The sequence below is a fragment of the Mobula birostris genome, chromosome 8, assembly GCF_030028105.1.
Source record: "Mobula birostris isolate sMobBir1 chromosome 8, sMobBir1.hap1, whole genome shotgun sequence".
In the NCBI taxonomy this organism is placed as follows: domain Eukaryota; kingdom Metazoa; phylum Chordata; class Chondrichthyes; order Myliobatiformes; family Myliobatidae; genus Mobula; species Mobula birostris.
In genome coordinates this window covers 36,720,450-36,735,477 of record NC_092377.1, presented here as the reverse complement: position 1 = coordinate 36,735,477, position 15,028 = coordinate 36,720,450, and the positions used below count along the sequence as shown (strand labels likewise).

The following is a 15,028-nucleotide window of genomic DNA, read 5'->3' as shown; positions in this document are numbered from 1 at the left end:
CCTACATTAACAACATCTTGCCATTCAATACTATCATTCCCTCAAGACTAATCAATGAGCTTCTAGACCTTTGGCCTCAATACTTCCCTGCGTAACTGGATCCCTCACTTGCAGTTCCCAATGAATTTGAATTGGCAACAATATCTCTTCCGCAATCTCCATCAGCACAGGTGCACCACAAGGCTGTGTAGTTAGCCCCCTGCTCTACTCACTTTATACTTAAAACTTTGAGGCTAAGCACAGCTCCAATGCCATATTTACATTTGCTGACGACACCACCTTCGTAAAAAAGTGGTGACAAATCAGCATATTGGAGAGAGATTGAAAATATTGCTGATTGGTGCCATGACAATCTCTCACTCAATGTCGAGGAGATGATTACTGACTTCAGAAAGAGGAAAATGGATGTCCATGATCAGAGATGGAGAAGATCAGCCACTTTAAATTCCTCAGTGCTACCATTTGAGGTATGAGACATGAATTAGCTAAGATAGACTGGCAAATGACACTTAAAGGATTGACGGTGGATATGCAATGGCAAACATTTAAAGATTGCATGGATGAACTACAACAATTGTTCATCCCAGCTTGGCAAAAGAATAAATCAAGGAAGTAGTGCACCCATGGCTGACAAGAAATTAGGGATGGTATCAATTCCAAAGAAGAAGCATGCAAATTAGCCAGAGAAAGTGGCTCACCTGAAGACTGGGAGAAATTCAGAGTTCAGCAGAGGAGGACAAAGGGCTTAATTAGGAAGGGGGAAAAAAGATTATGAGAGAAAACTGGCAGGGAACATAAAAACTGACTGTAAAAGCTTTTATAGATATGTAAAAAGGAAAAGACTGGTAAAGACAAATGTAGGTCCCCTACAGACAGAAACAGGTGAATTGATTATGGGGAGCAAGGACATGGCAGACCAATTGAATAATTACTTTGGTTCTGTCTTCACTAAGGAGGACATAAATAATCTTCCAGAAATAGTAGGGGATAGAGGGTCCAGTGAGATGGAGGAACTGAGCGAAATACATGTTAGTAGGGAAGTGGTGTTAGGTAAATTGAAGGGATTAAAGGCAGATAAATCCCCAGGGCCAGATGGTCTGCATCCCAGAGTGCTTAAGGAAGTAGCCCAAGAAATAGTGGAATCATTAGTGATAATTTTTCAAAACTCGTTAGATTCTGGACTAGTTCCTGAGGATTGGAGGGTGGCTAATGTAACCCCACTTTTTAAAAAAGGAGGGAGAGAGAAACCGGGGAATTATAGACCAGTTAGCCTAACGTCGGTGGTGGGGAAACTGCTGGAGTCAGTTATCAAAGATGTGATGACAGCACATTTGGAAAGCGGTGAAATCATCGGACAAAGTCAGCATGGATTTGTGAAAGGAAAATCATGTCTGACGAATCTCATAGAATTTTTTGAGGATGTAACTAGTAGAGTGGATAGGGGAGAACCAGTGGATGTGGTATATTTGGATTTTCAAAAGGCTTTTGACAAGGTCCCACACAGAAGATTAGTGTGCAAACTTAAAGCACACGGTATTGGGGGTAAGGTATTGATGTGGATTGAGAATTGGTTAGCAGACAGGAAGCAAAGAGTGGCAATAAACGGGACCTTTTCAGAATGGCAGGCAGTGACTAGTGGGGTACCGCAAGGCTCAGTGCTGGGACCCCAGTTGTTTACAATATATATTAATGACTTGGATAAGGGAATCAAATGCAGCATCTCCAAGTTTGCGGATGACACGAAGCTGGGCGGCAGTGTTAGCTGTGAGGAGGATGCTAAGAGGATGCAGGGTGACTTGGAGAGGTTGGGTGAGTAGGCAAATTCATGGCACATGCAATTTAATGTGGATAAGTGTGAAGTTATCCACTTTGGTGGCAAAAATAGGAAAACAGATTATTATCTGAATGGTGGCCGATTAGGAAAAGGGGAGGTGCAACAAGACCTGGGTGTCATTATACACCAGTCATTGAAAGTGGGCATGCAGGTACAGCAGGCGGTGAAAAAGGCGAATGGTATGCTGGCATTCATAGCAAGAGAATTCGAGTACAGGAGCAGGGAGGTGATACTGCAGTTGTACAAGGCCTTGGTGAGACCACACCTGGAGTATTGTGTGCAGTTTTGGTCCCCTAATCTGAGGAAAGACATCTTTGCCATAGAGGGAGTACAGAGAAGGTTCACCAGATTGATTCCTGGGATGGCAGGACTTTCATATGAAGAAAGACTGGATGAACTAGGCTTGTACTCGTTGGAATTTAGAAGATTGAGGGGGGATCTGATTGAAACGTATAAAATCCTAAAGGGATTGGACAGGCTAGATGCAGGAAGATTGTTCCCGATGTTGGGGAAGTCCAGAATGAGGGGTCACAGTTTGAGGATAAAGGGGAAGCCTTTTAGGACCGAGATTAGGAAAAACTTCTTCACACAGAGAGTGGTGAATCTGTGGAATTCTCTGCCACAGAAACAGTTGAGGCCAGTTCATTGGCTCTATTTAAGAGGGAGTTAGATATGGCCCTTGTGGCTAAAGGGATCGGGGGTATGGAAGGAAGGCTGGTACAGGGTTCTGAGTTGGATGATCAGCCATGATCATACTGAATGGTGGTGCAGGCTCGAAGGGCCGAATGGCCTACTCTTGCACCTATTTTCTATGTTTTTACTATGTTTTCCATTTCTGTCCTGGGTCCAGCATGCAAGTGCCATTAGGAAGATATGGCGCAGGTTATCTAAAACTCTGACAAACATCTATAGATGTGTGGTGGAGAGCATATTGAATGGTTGCAACATGGCCCTCTATGGAAACACCAATGTCCTTTAATGGAAAATCCTACAAAAATGAGTGGATATAGCCCAGTAAAACACAGTTAAAACCCCCTCCCCACCATTGAGCACATCGACACAGAGCACTGTTGTAGGAAAGCAGCATCCATCATCAAGAACAACCACCATCTAGGCCATGTTCTCTTCTTGCTACTGACATCAAGAAGGTGATACAGGAACATCATGAGCCACACCACCAGGTTCAGGAACAGTTATTAGCGCTCAACATTAAGTTCTTCAACTAGAGGGGATAACTTCTTCACTGAACTTCACCCACCCATCAATGAACTGTTCCCACAACCTATGGGACTGACTTTTAAGGACTCTTCATCCCCATGTTCTCAATATTTATTGCTTATTTATTTATTATTAATATTTCTTTTTTCCCTTTTTCTACTTGCACAGTTTTGTTGTCTTTTGCACATTAATTGTTTATCTTGTTTGGAACAGATTTTCATTGTGTTTCTTGCACTTACTGTGAATGCTTGCAAGGAAATGAATTTCAGGGTTGCATATGTAGATACAAATGTCCCCCACTTTTCGAAAGTTCGCTTTACGAAACCTCACTGTTACGAAAGACCTACATTAGTACCCCGTTTTCGCTTTCAGAAGGCGTTTTCACTGTTACGAAAAAAATCAGGGCGTGATAAAAGGCAGCGCGCGCCCCGAGCAGCCGCTCTCCCCTGGATTCGGAACAGCATTGCTTAAACACATGCTTGTGAGCAGCCGTTAGTGAGATGAGTTCTATGGTATCGGAAAAGCCTGAAAGAGCTCGTAGGGGTGTTACACTTAGCGTAAAACTGGACATAATTAAGCGTTTCGATCGTGGTGAACGAAGTAAGGACAAAGCGAGTTTGGCTGGTGGAAGCTGACGAAGATGATGTTGCAAACACGAGGAATTCTGCAGATGCTAGAAATTCAAGCAACACACATCAAAGTTGCTGGTGAATGCAGCAGGCCAGACAGCATCTCTAGGAAGAGGTACAGTCAACTGTGACCAAGTTATCAGAAGATGCCGATAAGAGAGAGACAAATGGGGGAAACATTCAAAATGCTAATGAGAGAGAGACGAGAGGGATTAACGAAAATGAGACACAGTTCCGAGTATTGTCAGAGACCGGTTGCTTTGAACCTGAACTGTCTGAAGTTTGATGGACAGGCGATACCCCAGCAGGGGGATAAAAGGAACAGGTTCGCTAAGGCAAGGGACACACGACACCACGAGATAACAAGATCCTGGAAAAGCAGTGTGCCCCCACAAGTTGGTGGGAGTTTTGGAGGTCTGATCGCGGGACCAACCATAGACGCACAGGGTGAGAAGGTACGGTCGGCGGGAACCTGGTGTGTGTGTCCACCCTTGCCTGGGTGCCGGGTTCACCGCAGAAGAACGACTGTATCCGGAAAGGAGGGGTCACAGTCGGTGACCTCAGAAGACATTAAAAAGGGCTCATGCCGAAAGCTAACTGTGAGGAATATCAAAGGTCTGTTGAATCCGATTTGAATATTCGCTTTCTCTCTCTCCCCAATGGCACGACGGCGATTACTGCGAACTGAAACTGAACTGAACTCTGTGTCACTTGAGACTGATCATTTTGATCCTATTATCCTAGATCTGTGCACATGTGTGTTTATTCATTGCTAACCTGTTGCATTTATATCCTTACTATTAGAGTACTGTGTTACTTATTTCTTTAATAAAACTTTCTTAGTTCCCGTAATCCAGACTCCAACTAAGTGGTCCATTTCTGCTGGTTTGGCAACCCAGTTATGGGGTACATAACACAACATTTCGGATGATGTTGAAGAGGTTTTGGCATCCCATGACCAAGAACTGATAGATGAAGAGCTGATGCAATTGGAAGAGGAAAGGATAATAATCAAAACTGAATGCAGTAGCGAACTGAACGTGAAGTAACTGCGTGAGATTTTCGCTGCAATGATAAAGTACAACTTTAATTTTGAAAGGGTACGTAGGTTTAGGGGATATTTGCAAGGTGGTTTGAGTGCTTACAAAGAACTGTATGATAGAAAAATGCGCAAGACTCAGCAGTCAAGCGAGCCTTCCACATCAGCCACAGTATTCGACGAACCTCGACCTTGGACATCGAGGCAGGCAGAGATAAAAGATGACCTGCCTGCCCTAATGGAAAAAGACGACGATGAGATGACACTCCAGTGTCCCACCACCCCAACACCCAGGCCACGGACAGATACCGATTCGCGGAGAATGCAATGGTAGCCGGGAGGCACACAGCACATCTTTAAGAAAAAAGCCGAAACAAACATGCTAATTAATTAGGTGCTGCCCGACACGTAACTGTCAGCCCAGATCAGAGACGACACAATCGGAAATCGGCACTGATCTGGGCCGACAACTATTCCCCTTGAAATAAATGCCAACATTGCATTTGCTTTCTTTACCACAGACTCAACCCGTAAATTAACCTTTTGATAGTCTTGCACAAGGACTCCTAAGTCCTTCTGCATTGCTGATGTTTGAACCTTCTCCCCAGTTAGATAATAATCTGCACTATTGTTATTTTTACCAAAATGCATTACCGTGCATTTTCCAACACTGTAATCCATCTGCCACTCTTTTGTCCATTCTTCCAATTTGTCTAAGTCCTGCTGCAATTGCACTGCTTCCTCAGCATTACCTACCCTTCCAGCTATCTTCATCCACAGACTTCGGCATCAATTCCATTATCTAAATTATTCACATTATGAAAAGGAGCAGTCCCAATACTGACCCCTGAGGAATACCACCAGTCACTGGCAGCCAACCAAAAATAGCCCCTTATATTCCCACTCGCTGCCTCCTGCCTATCAGCCATTTCGCTGTCCATGCCAGTATCTTTCCTGTAACACCATAGGATTTTATCTCGTTAAGCAGCCTCATGTGTGGCATCTTATCAAACGCCTTCTGAAAATCCAAGTAAATGGCATCCACTGCCTTTCCTTTGGCAACCCTGCTTGTTACTTCCACCCTGTTGTGCTAACCACTACACTACCATGCTGCCCACTTTGAACTTTGAAGTGCAGTAAGACCAATGCTTTATAAAGCCTCAGCATTACATTCTCACTTTTATATTCTAGTCCTCTTGAAATATAACATTGCATTTGCATTCCTTACTATTGACTCAACCTGCAACTTAAACTTTAGGGAACCCTGCATGACCTTACACTTTCCTACACTATATTCCATCTGCCACTTCTTTGCATCATTCCCAAGTCTATCTAAGTCCTTCTGCAGACTCCCTGCTTCCTCAACATTAACTGCCCCTCTAGCTATATTCCTATCATTTGCAAACTTGGCCACAAAGCCGTAAATTCCGTCATCCAAATCACTGACATATAACGTAAAAAGAAGCTGTACCAACATCTATCCCTGTGCAACACCACTAATTATCATCAGTTAAGCAGAGAAGGTATCCTGATGAAGGTTCTCAGTCTGACACGTAGACTGTTTACACTTTTCCATAGACGTTGCCTGGCCTGCTGAGTTCCTCCAGCATTTGGTGTGTGTCGCTCCTTTATTCCCACTCTTTGTCTCCTGCAAATCAACCAATCTTCTATCCATGCTAGTATCTTTCCTGTAATACCATGGGCTCTTTTGTTAAGCAGCGTCATGTGCAACACCTTGTCAAAGGCCTTCTGAAAATCCAAGAAAACAAAATCCGACTCTTCTTTCTCTGTTGTTTCCACAAAGAACTCCAGCAGGTTTGCCAGGCAAGATCTTCCCTAAAGGAAACCATGCTGACATTGACCTAAACAACAGGAATTCTGCAGATGCTGGAAATTCAAGCAACACACATCAAAGTTGCTGGTGAACGCAGCAGGCCTTAAGGAAACCATGCTGACATTGACCTAAACAACAGGAATTCTGCAGATGCTGGAAGTTCAAGCAACACACATCAAAGTTGCTGGTGAACGCAGCAGGCCAGGCAGCATCTCTAGGAAGAGGTACAGTCGACGTTTCAGGCCGAGACCCTTTGTCAGGACTAACTGAAGGAAGAGTGAGTAAGAGATTTGAAAGTTGGAGGGGGAGGGGGAGATCCAAAATGATAGGAGAAGACAGGAGGGGGAGGGATGGAGCCAAGAGCTGGACAGGTGATTGGCAAAGGGGATACGAGAGGATCATGGGACAGGAGGTCCGGGAAGAAAGACAGGGGGGGAGGGACCCAGAGGATGGGCAAGAGGTATATTCAGAGGGACAGAGGGAGAAAAAGGAGAGTGAGAGAAAGAATGTGTGCATAAAAATAAGTAACAGAAGGGGTACGAGGGGGAGGTGGGGCCTAGCGGAAGTTAGAGAAGTCGATGTTCATGTCATCAGGTTGGAGGCTACCCAGACAGAATATAAGGTGTTGTTCCTCCAACCTGAGTGTGGCTTCATCTTTACAGTAGAGGAGGCCGTGGATAGACATGTCATAATGGGAATGGGATGTGGAATTAAAACGTGTGGCCACTGGGAGATCCTGCTTTCTCTGGCGGACAGAGCGTAGATGTTCAGCAAAGCGGTCTCCCAGTCTGCACCGGGTAAGCGGAACAAGTGATACACATGCCCTTACACTTCCTCCCTTACCACCATTCAGGGCCCCAAACAGTCCTTCCAGGTGAGGCAACACTTCACCTGTGAGTCGACGGGGGTGATATACTGCGTCCGGTACTCCCGATGTGGCCTTTTATATATTGGCGAGACCCGACGCAGACTGGGAGACCGCTTTGCTGAACATCTACGCTCTGTCCACCAGAGAAAGCAGGATCTCCCAGTGGCCTCACATTTTAATTCCACATCCCATTCCCATTCTGACATGTCCATCCACAGCCTCCTCTACTGTAAAGATGAAGCCACACTCAGGTTGGAGGAATAACACCTTATATTCCGTCTGGGTAGCCTCCAGCCTGATGGCATGAACATCGACTTCTCTAACTTCCGCTAGGGCCCCACCTCCCCCTCGTACCCCATCTGTTACTCATTTTTATGCACACATTCTTTCTCTCACTCTCCTTTTTCTCCCTCTGAATATACCTCTTGCCCATCCTCTGGGTCCCCCCCCTTGTCTTTCTTCCCAGACCTCCTGTCCCATGATCCTCTCGTATCCCCTTTTGCCAATCACCTGTCCAGCTCTTGGCTCTATCCCTCCTCCTCCTGTCTTCTCCTATCATTTTGGATCTCCCCCTCCCCCTCCAACTTTCAAATCCCTTACTCACTCTTCCTTCAGTTAGTCCTGACGAAGGGTCTCGGCCTGAGACGTCGACTGCACCTCTTCCTACAGATGCTGCTTGGCCTGCTGCGTTCACCAGCAACTTTGATGTGTGTTGCTGACATTGACCTACTAATCACGTGCCTCCAAATACCCTGAAACATTACACTTAGTGATGGACTCCAACATCTTCCCAACCGCTGAAGTGTAATCAACCTATAATTTCCTTTATTTTGCCTCACTCAGTCTTCAAAGAGTGGAGTGACATTTGCAATTTTCCAGTCCTCTGGAAGTACTCCATAATCTTGTGGATCTTAAAAGATCATTAATAATGCCTCAACAATCTCTTCAGCTAACTCTATCAAAACCCTGGGGTGTAGTACACCTAGTCCAGTTGACTTATCTACCCTCTGACCTTTTAGCTTCCCAAGCATATTCTCCTTAGTAATAGCAACTACACTCACTTCTTCCTCTTGGCACTCTTAATGCCTGGCATTCTCACTGCTCTAACTGTGCAATAAAAAAACCCATAAAATATCTACCTACAGACCTTTCCTCTCCTTCTGAGTCAGTATGGGTGGAAGTCAGGAACAGGAAGCAAGCAGTTACTCTCTTGGGGGTATTCTATATGCCCCCCGGAAGCAGCAGAGATACAGAGCAGCAGATTGGGAGGCAGATTTTGGAAAGGTGCAAAAATAACAGGGTTGTTATCATGGGTGACTTTACCTTCCCTAATATTGATTGGCACCTGATTAGTTCCAAGGGTTTAGATGGGGCAGAGTTTGTTAAGTGTGTTCAGCACGGATTCCTGTCACAGTATGTGGACAGGCCAACTAGGGGGAATGTCATACTAGATCTAGTACTAGGTAATGAACCGGGTGAGGTCACAGATCTCTCAGTGGGTGAGCATCTGGGGGACAGTGACTACCGCTCCCTGGCCTTTAGCATTATCATGGAAAAGGATAGAATCAGAGAGGACAGGAAAATTTTTAATTGGGGAAGGGCAAATTATGAGGCTATAAGGCTAGAACTTGCGGGTGTGAATTGGGATGATGATTTTGCAGGGAAATGTACTATGGACATGTGGTCGATGTTTAGATATCTCTTGCAGGATGTTAGGGATAAATTTGTCCCGGTGAGGAAGGTAAAGAATGGTAGGGTGAAGGAATCATGGGTGACAAGTGAGGTGGAAAATCTAGTCAGGTGGAAGAAGGCAGCATACATGACGTTTAGGAAGCAAGGATCAGATGGGTCTATTGAGGAATATAGGGAAGCAAGAAAGGAGCTTAAGAAGGGGCTGAGAAGAGCAAGAAAGGGGCTTGAGAAGGCCTTGGCGAGTAGCGTAAAGGAAAACCCCAAGGCATTCTTCAATTATGTGAAGAACAAAAGGATGACAGGAGTGAAGGTAGGACCGATTAGAGATAAAACAGGGAAGATGTGCCTGGAGGCTGTGGAAGTGAGCGAGGTCCTCAATGAATACTTCTCTTTGGTATTCACCAATGAGAGAGACAATATGAGTGAGGTTGATGTTCTGGAGCATGCTGATATTAAGGGAGAGGAGGTGCTGGAGTTGTTAAAACACATTAGGACGGATAAGTCCCTGGGGTCTGACGGAATACTCCCCAGGCTGCTCCATGAGGCGAGGGAAGAGATTGCTGAGCCTCTGGCTAGGATCTTTATGTCCTCGGGAATGGTACCGGAGGATTGGAAGGAGGTAAATGTTGTCCCCTTGTTCATAAAAGGTAGTAAGGATAGTCCAGGTAATTATAGACCAGTGAGCCTTACGTCTGTGGTGGGAAGGCTGTTGGAAAAGATTCTTAGAGATAGGATCTACAGGCAATTAGAGAATCATGGTCTGATCAGGGACCGTCAGCATGGCTTTGTGAAGGGCAGATCGTGTCTAACAAGCCTGATAGAGTTCTTTGAGGAGGTGACCAAGCATATAGATGAGGGTAGTGCAGTGGATATGATCTATATGGATTTTAGTAAGACATTTGACAAGGTTCCACACGGTAGGCTTCTTCAGAAAGTCAGAAGGCATGGGATCCAGGGAAGTTTGGCCAGGTGGATTCAGAATTGGCTTGCCTGCAGAAGGCAGAGGGTCATGGTGGAGGAAGTACATTCAGATTGGAGGATTGTGACTAGTGGTGTCCCACAAGGATCTGTTCTGGGACCTCTACTTTTCGTGATTTTTATTAACGACCTGGATGAGGGGGTAGAAGGGTGGGTTGGCAAGTTTGCAGACGACTCAAAGGTTGGTGGTGTTGTAGATAGTGTAGAGGATTGTCAAAGATTGCAGGGAGACATTGTTAGGATGCAGAAGTGGGTTGAGAAGTGGCAGATGGAGTTCAACCCGGAGAAGCGTGGGGTGGTACACCTAGGAAGGACAAACTCCAAGACAGAGTACAAAGTAAATGGCAGGATACTTGGTAGTGTGGAGGAACAGAGAGATCTGGGGGTACATGTCCACAGATCTCTGAAAGTTTCCTTACAGATAGATAGAGTAGTTAAGAAAGCTTATGGGGTGTTAGCTTTCATAAGTCGAGGGATAGAGTTTAAGAGTAGCAATGTAATGATGCAGCTCTATAAAACTCTGGTTAGGCCACACTTAGAGTGCTGTGTCCAGTTCCGGTCGCCTCACTATAGGAAGGATGTGGAAGCATTGGAAAGGGTACAGAGGACAATTACCAGGATGCTGCCTGGTTTAGAAGAGTATGCATTATGATCTGAGATTAAGGGAGCTAGGGCTTCACTCTTTGGAGAGAAGGATGATGAGAGGAGACATGATAGAGGTGTACAAGATAATAAGAGGAATAGATAGAGTGGATAGCCAGCGCTTCTTCCCCAGGGCACCACTGCTCAATACAAGAGGACATGGCTTTAAGGTAAGGGGTGGGAAGTTCAAGGGGGATATTAGAGGAAGGTTTTTTACTCAGAGAGTGGTTGGTGCGTGGAATGCACTGCCTGAGTCAGTGGTGGAGGCAGATACACTAGTGAAGTTTAAGAGACTACTAGACAGGTATATGGAGGAACTTAAGGTGGGGGGTTATATGGGAGGCAGGGTTTGAGGGTCGGCACAACATTGTGGGCCGAAGGGCCTGTAATGTGCTGTACTATTCTATGTTCTATGTTATAGAAGTCTCTGTGAGCCAAAGCCTGAGCTTCTGACTCTAACCCTGTCCACTCACACTATAGCCGCTTTCACAACGGCCCTTGTTTCACAAAAGAAGGCAGAATACCAAAATGTATACAGGATTATAACAATCTTGGTCTGCATGTTTACAGATCCCTGAAGATAACAGCACAGGTAACAAGGTGGTATAGAAGAGCTTTGCCTTTATTGGGCAAATATAAGAACAATAAGATCAAGGTGATTGTGCTAGATCTTCAACTTCTCTGCACACTTGACCAACTACTTTTGTCACTATCAACCAATTTTGTATCATAATCACAGAGTGCAATAACATTTAACCCACCACGTCCACGCTGACCAACGCACACCCATCTATTTTAATCCCATCTTCCGTGACTTGGACTACAGCCTTCTTAATAGTAAGTGATACTATTGCTCCTCTAGACACGTCTCAAATTTTGTCAGTGCCTCTGCTTCTGCCTGTTCAGCAGTGCATTTCAAGTACTCATAGCTCTGAGTGAAAAAAAGGCCTCCACAGATCTCCTCTGAATCTCCTGGTCCTCACACCTCCTATATTTATTTAAATATTAATAGCATGTGAGCCAGCACTGAGCCCTGAACAGCTCCTCCACAAAACTACCACCAAACCTGCTATTACACAATTGGTTCACGGCACTACGCCAGTTTTAGGCTCCACTCGGTTTCCAGGACATTCATTTTTCCAATCTGCCATATAGGACTTCAGGTGTCGTGGCAAAAATCAATAGACTGCATCAAATAAGCTCTATAGTCTTATTAGCATGCCCTTAGAAATATCTTCCTTGAATCAATGAGTATAATAGTCATTGTCATAGTCATACTTTATTGATCCCAGGGGAAATTGGATTTTCGTTACAGTTAAATAGTAATAAAACCATAAATAGTTAAATAGTAATATGTAAATTATGCCAGGAAATAAGTCCAGGACCAGCCTATTGGCTCAGGGTGTCTGACCCTCCAAGGGAGGAGTTGTAAAGTTTGATGTCCACAGGCAGGAATGACTTCCTATGACGCTCAGTGTTGCATCTCGGTGGAATGAGTCTCTGGCTGAACATACTCCGGTGCCCAACCAGTACATTATGTAGTGGATGGGAGACATTGACCAAGATAGCATGCAACTTGGACAGCAACCTCTTTTCAGACACCACCGACAGAGAGTCCAGTTCCAACCCCACAACATCACTGGCCTTACAAATGAGTTTGTTGATTCTGTTGGTGTCTGCTACCCTCAGCCCGCTGCCCCAGCACACAACAGCAAACATGATAGTACTGGCCACCACAGACTCATAGAACATTCTCAGCATCGTCTGGCAGATGTAAAAGGACCTCAGTCTCCTCAGGAAATAGAGACTGCTCTGACCCTTCTTGTAGACAGCCTCAGTGTTCTTGGACCAGTCCAGTTTATTGTCAATTCGTATCCCGAGGTATCTGTAATCCTCCACCATGTCCACACTGACCCCGTGCATGGAAACAGGGGTCACCGGTACCTTAGCTCTCCTCAGGTCTACCACCAGCTCCTTAGTCTTTTTCACATTAAGCTGCAGATAATTCTGCTCACACCATGTGACAAAGTTTCCTACCGTAGCCCTGTACTCAGCCTCATCTCCCTTGCTGATGCATCCAACTATGGCAGAGTCATCAGAAAACTTCTGAAGATGACAAGACTCTGTGCAGTAGTTGAAGTCCGAGGTGTAAATGGTGAAGAGAAAGGGAGACAAGACAGTCCCCTGTGGAGCCCCAGTGCTGCTGATCAAGTTGAGATGAACAGATAGTTATTCTATTGGGAGAGTCAAGGGTTATAGGATGCAGACAGAAAAGTGCAGCCTGGGCCAAGAATGGATCAACTATGCTCTTACTAAATGATGGAGTAAGGCTTAGAGCCACATGGCAGATCCTTGCTCCCATTTCTTCTATAGTATGTCATCTTCCCCTCACAAGCATTTAGACAAAAAACAGACTGCTGAAGCCTTCACATTTTAGATTAAGCAATTTTATGCTTTTTAAGCTCTCTGTCATACATCACATTAGGCATGGAAAAGATTCAATTATCAAACTTGGAATTAATATTAGAAGCTGAAGACTTACTGCCCACACAGGAGATGTAAAGCCAAGGATTGCTGCTTGCAATCCATCTGCCACATAGGGAATGACATTTTCACCCAATTTGGTATCTCTGAATAGTGCCCTCAAGATATTCAGGGCATGTACCTGACAAAAACAAAAATAACTGTTAAGAAATTATGTATGAGCAATACGAACGATAAATGCCTTTTGGATCATAAATGTTTTTTCCCCTCCGCCAATTACAAGATGCAGAACAGAAGAATCCTTAAGTTACACCACAGGAAATATAACATCAATTCATCCAAGTACTGTACCAGCCAAAATCACTCTCCAGAATATCAATACAAAATGTCTAGGAAACAAAAAATAGGAGCACGTGTACAGCACTAGTCCGTTCAGCTCCACCATTCAACAAAGTCATGGCTGACCTATGCTTTCTCTCATGTCATGTGCTCCCTTTACCCTTCAGTATTAAAAAAAGTCTTCAACATATTTAAGGACTTGGCAGGAGGGAGAGTGGGGAGGATGAGGTGGGAGAGTGGTGGCAGGAGCGAAGGGGGAGAGAGAGAGAGAGAAGGGAGAGAGAGAGAGAAGGGAGAGAGAGAGAAGGGAGAGAGAGAAGAGAGAGAGAAGGGGAGAGAGAGAGAAGGGGAGAGAGAGAGAAGGGGAGAGAGAGAGAAGGGGAGAGAGAGAGAAGGGGAGAGAGAGAAGGGGGAGAGAGAGAAGGGGGAGAGAGAGAGAAGGGGAGAGAGAGAGAAGGGGGAGAGAGAGAGAAGGGGAAGAGAGAGAGAGGGGAAGAGAGAGAGAGAAGGGGAAGAGAGAGAGAGAAGGGAAGAGAGAGAGAAGGGGGAGAGAGAGAGAAGGGGGAGAGAGAGAGAAGGGGAGAGAGAGAAGGGAGAGAGAGAGAAGGGAGAGAGGAGAGAAGGAGAGAGAGAGAGAAGGGAGAGAGAGAGAAGGGAGAGAGAGAAGGGAGAGAGAGAAGGGAGAGAGAAGGGAGAGAGAGAAGGGAGAGAGAAGGAGAGAGAGAAGGAAGAGAGAGAGAAGGGAGAGAGAGAGAAGGGAGAGAGAGAGAAGGGAGAGAGAGAGAAGGAGAGAGAGAGAAGGGAGAGAAGGGAGAGAGAGAAGGGAGAGAGAGAGAAGGGAGAGAGAGAGAGAAGGGGGAGAGAGAGAGAAGGGGGAGAGAGAGAGAAGGGGAGAGAGAGAGAGAAGGGGAAGAGAGAGAGAGAAGGGGAAGAGAGAGAGAGAAGGGGAAGAGAGAGAGAGAAGGGGAAGAGAGAGAGAGAAGGGAAGAGAGAGAGAGAAGGGGAGAGAGAGAGAAGGGGGAGAGAGAGAAGGGGGAGAGAGAGAAGGGGGAGAGAGAGAAGGGGGAGAGAAGGGGGAGAGAGAGAGAAGGGGGGGAGAGAGAGAAGGGGGAGAGAGAGAGAAGGGGGAGAGAGAGAGGGGGAGAGAGAGAGAAGGGGGAAGAGAGAGAGAAGGGGAAGAGAGAGAGAGAAGGGAGAGAGAGAGAGAGAAGGGGAAGAGAGAGAGAGAGAAGGGGAAGAGAGAGAGAGAAGGGGAAGAGAGAGAGAGGGGAGAGGAGAGAAGGGGGAGAGAGAGAGAAGGGGGAGAGAGAGAAGGGAGAGAGAGAGAAGGGAGAGAGAGAGAAGGGAGAGAGAGAAGGAGAGAGATAAGGGAGAGAGAGAAGAAGAGAGAGAAGGGAGAGAGAAGAGAGAAGAGAGAAGGAGAGAGAGAGAAGGGAGAGAGAGAGAAAGGAGACGAGAGAAGAGAGAGAAG

The 15,028-nt window shown here is 45.7% G+C and overlaps 1 protein-coding gene across 7 annotated transcripts in view; it reads right to left on the bottom strand.

Moving 5' to 3' along the window:
* The window catches only part of LOC140201238 (tRNA (32-2'-O)-methyltransferase regulator THADA-like), a 424,035-nt gene that overhangs the window by 295,992 nt on the left and 113,015 nt on the right, over positions 1–15,028 (bottom strand). For all 7 annotated transcript variants that reach the window (XM_072265008.1, XM_072265009.1, XM_072265010.1 and 4 more), the window contains one exon: positions 13,277–13,399. In XM_072265008.1, the coding sequence (XP_072121109.1) occupies positions 13,277–13,399 (123 nt within the window). The remainder of the gene's footprint in view (positions 1–13,276; positions 13,400–15,028) is intronic.